Here is a 7070-nt window from a genome sequence, read left to right as displayed (position 1 = left end):
TGTCACCTATAAGGAAGGTATAAAAGGTCTTAGGCCTTTCTATTTACTTTGCTTAATCAATTTTAGCATCAAATAAAATTAAAATTTCTATTCTAGTTGTTTATTTCTCTTGAAGATTCGATGTCTAAAACTAATAAGTCTTAAAAAAAATGCTCTTCACCAAGACTTAATATTGTTTTTATTTCAATATAACTTGGCCCTCACCTTGGCCTTTAACCCTAAGCCCATAACCCCTCTTTACTTGCTCAACATTCAAGACCTATGCTCCCCATGTTGGGAACCACTTCCTCAACTACTATCCTGACCTCTATGTCAAATTTGAATCTTTCCCTTAGGGCTTCCACCTTGGCCTCAATCATTTTAGTTGATCTCACTTTTGAAGCCTCCAAAAACAAATAGAAAGGTAAAATGGTGAGTTTCTCTAAACCAGCGAGGTATAATGATGAGCCTGTAAAATGGTGAGTTTCTCTAAACCAGCGAGGTATAGTGATGAGCCCCTGAATGACTCCTATGTGCTAGATATAGAGAATTGTGAGGCGACTTCTAATTATGACACTAGTTCCTCTAAGCAATCCTATATCCCTGACTAAAATGTCCCCCATCAACCAGCTCTCCTTTCCCCTCTTTGTGAGGACCCCATGGAACCTAGGAAAGTGTCATTTTAAACCCACCCAGAGTCAATGTATTCTCTACATTAAGTTGCAACAAAAAATTGAATAAATCTAGCATGCAGGGTCAACACCCATATCAAGCTTTATAAATGGAAATGGCACAAATCCCATAGGCTAAATGCAAAGTCTAGATTCTAGAAAAATTGTTGTTTGAGAAAGCTCAGGAATGTTTAAATGAAGAAATTTATGGCCAAGCATTGGAGCAAACAAAAGAAATGGCTAAGACCTTTGAGAGCAGGAGGGTTATTAAGAAGGAAATCAAAAAAATCAAGCAAAAGGCTAAAAACCCTTAGCTCGAAGCAAAAGTGGCTAAACTGAAACAAAACTAGAAGGTCCTTATTAGAAACAACAAAGAGCTAATAGACTACTATAGGGACTCAGTGAAGAACATTGCCCTCTCTATACATGTTTTGCAATAGGAGTTGGTATGCGAAAAGGAGAAGAAGGAGAAGGAAAGGAGGGAGGATGCAACATCTACGACTTAGAGTAGACTCCCGCTTAAATACTACAACAAAAAAATAGAAATATATAATTGATTTCCCTAATCCCCCCATCTAGGTTAATGCAGCAACTAAGAATTTGGGCCCTAAGTGAGTGTCTTTTGAGGAGCAACTGGATTTGGTCCAGAAGGAATGGCAGAGAGCAAAGGGATTGAACTCCCTTAGTAATAGTAACTAGTAGACAAGTCCCTCCCTAGTCTTTTTTGTGTTTTGTTGTTATCCTCTAAAGACACTTTATTTTTATTTTTGATTAATCTCATTCCTGATGAGATTCGCTCTATTTACTCAATGACGATTTTGTAATGGGTCTAAACCCTTCTCCATATTTATCTAATCAATACAAACTTAAAAATAAAATATATACAATTTTAATTACACATTGCACATAAATATACATGTATCCGTATATCATTCTTTTGAAAGAAAGCTTCATGGAAGCTACAAATATTTCAGAAATTTTCTAGTTTATCTTTCCGGACCATTCTAGTCATCGTTTGGTTGTCTTGGAATTATATGAACACGTTGTTGTGGAAAATGGCTCGATTGCGATATTTTTGGATGTTGCGAGACAATTCCTGGATATTCCACCGCATGGGAACGTCCGCTACATTTAGGCGATAAGACGCGTGGAAAAAGACAAGGCAACTAGTCTTTACGTTATCAAGATTCGAGCGATACAGTCCTAATAATGGCGATAGATTTTGAGAGTCGGAAACATATCAGCTACTTCCTTTCGCCTTTCCGTATCCTGTCCTTGGCATATTTTGAGGCCTCACAATTAAAGTAAAATTGTGACTGTTGTTCCCTAGCAGTGACCGGGAACGAGACCTGCTTTATAAATATCATGCATCTGAATTTTTTAAATATCTTGACGACGCCACGTGTAGGCAATAATCATGCAGGTTTCCCAGAAATTCAATTCTTGCGTCATACGAAGCTCCCCATCATTATGCCTATATACCCACCATGAATTCACTCACAAAACTATTCAACCACAGAGATCAAAGCTACAGCAATAACCAGCTCCTAATTTATAATTTGAAGAGGTATGCTGTTTGCGGAGGTTTATGATATCTTTGACTGTTAAATTTCGTTTGAGCAATATAGGATGGAGAGATTCAATAGCAACGGTGTGTTCGCTAGAGTCGATGCGTTGCTGAAATCTTTTATCACAGCTATTGAACAACTTTGTGTATCTGACCTCAAACTGCCCAAGGATCAACAAAATCCTGCCTTTTACCAGTTTGTAAGCACGCTTAATTGGGGCGTAGAGTTGGTGAAATACTGTGAGAACATAAGTGTTTTAAACATATTTCGTAAGTGTAGGTATGCTTCACAGATACTCAACCTTGAGAAGGAGATCAATGGCATCGTGGGTTTTATACCAGCCCATATGCTGCTAAATGCTAGAAATCTTATGGCAGAATTGAAAGATCTATACATGGAATTAAAGCCTCCAGATATATGCAGCACTGTGAATGAGTCCATCTGTAAACAAGCTTCTATGCTCAGCAAAGACGACTGCAGGAATACCATGACGGTTAAGGAAATCCGTCTAGATAATTTGTGTAAGTCTGCTGAGGTTAAAGAGGCTGACAAATTCTCTTATCATAATACTGTTGCTGTGAAATCTCAGTTTTATGTCGGTTTGGAGAAGTCTACTGGGCATTTGAAGGATCTTTTGTTACAGAGCGAGGTGTCGGTCGTTGGGGTCCATTGTATGGGTGGTGGTGGGAAATCAACTTTGGCCTTGGCTCTTTGTGATGATCCCCATATCAAAGGTGAGTCTTCTTTACTTCCATTTTTGGTATCCTTTTTCCTGTTCTTTGAATCCTTTATTGGGAAACCAGTCTGAAATTTCTGTCCCTGCTCATCAATGTTTTAAGATTTGGGCAAAGGGCTCTGGTCTGTAAGACAACAAGGCTAAATTGATATTTAGACATTTAAAGCTAAAATTGTGCCGTAGACTTACATTCTTCTTATCTATATGACTGTTTCCATGTTCGATATTTCAATGGGTAGTCAATTTTGAAACAAAATTTCTACGGTCTAGTTGATTTAATGACTGGTTCCCTCAGATTGGACCCTTAATTCTGCAATCATGAATTTTTGAATTGTTCTTTGAGTTTGATTATCTCCGGAAGGGGTGCTCTGCTTAAAGGTTGTGCATTTCTTTTGCAGTGAACTAAAACCCAAAATGAAATGTGGAAATCAGGTTTTTTTGAAAATGTGATTTTCATCACCGTCTCAGAATCCCCAAATCTGAAAGGAATTTTAAAGACGATGTGGGAGAATATTGTTGGAAGGAATGCCCCTGAGTTTCAGAATGTGGAAAGTGCACGTATACAGCTAAAGCAGCAGCTTCAGAGGCAATCTAAGCGGACTCTGGTGATGTTGGATGATGTCTGGTCGAGGGCTAATTCAGAGAAACTACTATTTGAAGCGCCAGGATACAAAACCCTTATCACAAGCAGAGACAGTTCTACAATACCCAGAAACCATTTTACTCGACTATATCAATTGCCATTGCTGGGACACAAGGATGCTCTCTCACTTTTCTGCTTCTCGGCTTTCGGACAGACATCAACTCCAAGTACCGTAGATTCAAATCTAGTGATGAAGGTATTGTCTTTTCTTACCATTCAAATACAAAATTGTGATTAATTGTTTGGTTCTTCAAATCTTCCCAGCTTCCCCTGAACATCAATCAAAATATTAATATCATGAGTGGCAGGTGCAAGCTGAATGTAAGGAGTTGCCCCTTGCTCTGAAGGTTATAGGTAGCTCTCTGCATGGGGAACCTCATATGGCCTGGGAGAGTACAATGAAGAAGCTTTCCAAGGGGGAACCAATATCCCGTTATCACAAACAAGGGCTTCGTAGATGTTTAGAGATCAGTATTGGTTTCTTGGATGATGTTGGGAGGGAATGTTTCATAGATTTAGCCTCGTTTCCAGAGGACCAGAAAATTTGTGTTGATGCACTGCTTGACATTTGGGTTCATGTTCGAAAGCTGGAGTGGCGTGATGCCTTTACTATGCTGTTGGAATTTGCAAATAGAAATATCTTGAATTTACTCAGCAATCCAGGGTAAATGTTTTTCCTTGTATGTATGTTAAATTTTTTGCTATCAATCTTTTCAAACATTGTTCTGACATGGTGCTTGTAATTATCAGAAGCCAAGCAACAATTTCTTATGGAAATGCTTCCGAGCTGTACTTTTCTCAGCACAGGATATTGCGAGATTTGGCCATGTATTTGGGAAGCCGGGACAGTTTAGTCCATGATAAGAAGTTACTCATGCCTAGGAAGGAGCAGAGCTTACCGGGAAAATGGGAGATGCTTAATGATAGACAATTTAATGTTCAAATTGTCTCTGTATACACAGGTAGGATATCCCCCCAGAAATATTCCGACATTTGTCGTGCCAAACTCTACAGATTATTTAAATTATTAAATTTTTCATCTTTTGTGGTTTGGCCCTCATGCATTGTGATAGAATTGGAAGAGCAATATCTTTGATATCAAAATTTTACATGAACTGCTATTCTGGGCCGCTATAAAATGTTGTAATTCTGTTGCATATGTGATTGATCTCATCATTATGCAGGTTCTATGGCCGAGAACCAGTGGTATGAGATGAATTTTCTGGAAACAGAGGTTCTGGTGTTACTCTTTTCTGCAAGCGAATACTTTCTTCCTCCATTTCTGAAAACCATGAAAAAACTGAAATTTTTAATCGTTTGTAATTTGAGTTCAAAAAAGGCCACAATAAGAGGTCTAGGTGCCTTGTCTCCACTCACTCAACTCAGAAGTGTTCGCTTGGAGAGGCTTCTTCCACCCACTATTCCGAAACAGAGCAAAGCAATGCAAAATTTAGATAAACTATCTTTAAGCTTAAGCGAAGGGTTTGGAAATATTTCCACATTGAATGACGCCAACCTACAAGGATTTAATCTGGAGCACTGCAGCAACTTGGAGGAATTGCCTCCTGCCATCTTTCAAATGCCATCTGCTCAGATATGGTCTGTTTCCAACTCCCATCTTGTTGAAAAGTTGCCATATGATCTCGGAAAACTGAGCTTTCTAAGAATGCTAAAATTGTCAGCATTACCAGGCCTGAAAGAGCTTCCGGCATCCATTGGGAAACTTGGGCAGCTGGAATTTCTAGACATTTCACTGTGTGAGGGCTTGAAAGAACTTCCAGATGAAATAGGCCAACTCAAGAAACTGAAAGAACTTAACATGAGAGAGTGTTCTCATTTGAGGATATTGCCTAGAAGTGTTTGTGGACTAGGCTCACTCAAACATGTTATCTGCGATGAGAAGGTAGGGCATCAGTGGCTTCGAGCTAAAACATTTTCTATCCCTGATCTTAGAGTTGAAATTGTGGAAGCACAATCTACTTTTGGCTGGCTTGATGACTGATTTCTTTTGTTGGCCTAACTGTAAGGACTACATATTGGGTTGCCTAAGTGCAAGAACTATACATTGGATGGGCTGTGAGGGTGAGGTCTCTAAGTACAGTGATGACTGTGCTGTGAGAATAGGCTATTTAATTTGAGCCTTATGGAATCTCTGGCATCCAAATTGTGGATAAAAAATGAATAGTTAGAAGTATAATAATGGGTTTTTTCAAACCTCTCCATGTAAATAAATGGAGACAGTCGTAAATCAAGTTATTAGCTCTCAAAACGAAAAGGTTTCATCCGGCCTTTTTCTTTTTCAAACTAAGATAAAGCTTCTATCAGGCTGGGAAAAGCTTTTAAGCTTGCGAAGTCATCCTCCCATAATAAAGTTGAGATTAGTTATACGATATTGTTATCTAAAATTATTATTGATTAATTTAATTTCTTAAATTTTTATTTGAATAGAGGTAGGGAAGATCTTAGCAGAGGTTGAGTTCTATTAATTGCATTTTCTTGAAATTTTCTAATATTTTATCAACAAATTTATTTTGAAGATATATATAATGTTAGTTTTTCATAAGATTACATTTCACTGATATATTTTGTCAAACAATTTGCATATCTTATCTATGCTTCTACATTTTTTATACATGTCTACCAAGACACTTGAAACTACAATTTTTGATAGAAATTCCGTAGAATCTAAAACTACTATGTCTCCTCAGAGCCAACCGATTAATCAAATTAAATAACAACGAACACACAAGAACAACCCCCTTGTTTTTTGGAATTGCACACCAATTTCTTTTATTGAAGCTTAATAAGAAATTACATAGAGGCTGTATATATAAAGAATTTGCAACCTAAAAGAATTAATAATAATTACAGTTCTAAATATATTCCTAGCATTGCATGGAAAGTTACTAAGGCTCTCAAATTGAAAAAGACAAACTACTCCCTAAATTAAGAATACAATAAGTGCATGCACAACATGCTTTATTTACTAAAAACAAACTCATGCAGAAAACAAAACTAAAAATAGTCCTAAAGATTAATGCATGTTGGAGTAAATGCTTTATTTGCATGAATAAACAAAAAACTGATTTAAACTAAAAATAGCTTATGCATGGTGATGAATGGATAGCTTCATGTCCAAACTGGAGTTGCATGGAGCTGCATGCTAGAGAAGCATCACTTATCAACATACTCCCCCTTGATGTTGAGAGGGCTCACAATCTTATCTCATAGTGCTATAAACTGAGCTTTCGCAACCGCTTTGGTGAATATATCTACAAGTTGATCCTGGGTGTTGATGTGCTTCAATTCAACATCCTTCTTTTGCACCAAATCTCATATGAATTGATATTTCAAATCAAAATGCTTTGTTCTGCTGTGATAAACCAGATTCTTAGCTAACTTGATGGCACTCACATTGTCACAATATATCACTGTAGGCTGAATTTGCTTATCTCCAATTTCTTCCAAAACTT

At 37.5% G+C, this 7070-nt stretch overlaps 1 protein-coding gene across 1 annotated transcript; it reads left to right on the top strand.

Moving 5' to 3' along the window:
* The first annotated feature begins 2051 nt into the window (after nt 1-2051).
* On the top strand, nt 2052-6044 carry LOC131074110 (putative disease resistance protein At5g47280). Its single transcript, XM_058010658.2, has 5 exons — nt 2052-2952; nt 3387-3793; nt 3906-4261; nt 4348-4559; nt 4782-6044. Exons 1-5 carry the CDS (start codon nt 2280-2282, stop codon nt 5597-5599), a joined length of 2466 nt encoding a protein of 821 aa, XP_057866641.2. The 5' UTR covers nt 2052-2279; the 3' UTR covers nt 5600-6044.
* Nucleotides 6045-7070: the final 1026 nt, after the last annotated feature.

The sequence above is a fragment of the Cryptomeria japonica genome, chromosome 4 (assembly GCF_030272615.1).
Source record: "Cryptomeria japonica chromosome 4, Sugi_1.0, whole genome shotgun sequence".
Taxonomy (NCBI): Eukaryota; Viridiplantae; Streptophyta; class Pinopsida; order Cupressales; family Cupressaceae; genus Cryptomeria; species Cryptomeria japonica.
The sequence above is the reverse complement of the archived record's forward strand: the minus strand, read 5'-3'. Positions and strand labels throughout refer to the sequence as shown.

Excerpts from the sequence above, each read along its gene's own strand:
- LOC131074110 (XM_058010658.2), top strand. The coding sequence starts at position 2,280 with ATGGAGAGATTCAATAGCAACGGTGTGTTCGCTAGAGTCGATGCGTTG. Across the intron at positions 2,953-3,386 it reads TGATGATCCCCATATCAAAG|GTTTTTTTGAAAATGTGATT; the intron begins GTGAGTCTTCTT and ends TGTGGAAATCAG. Across the intron at positions 3,794-3,905 it reads ATTCAAATCTAGTGATGAAG|GTGCAAGCTGAATGTAAGGA; the intron begins GTATTGTCTTTT and ends CATGAGTGGCAG.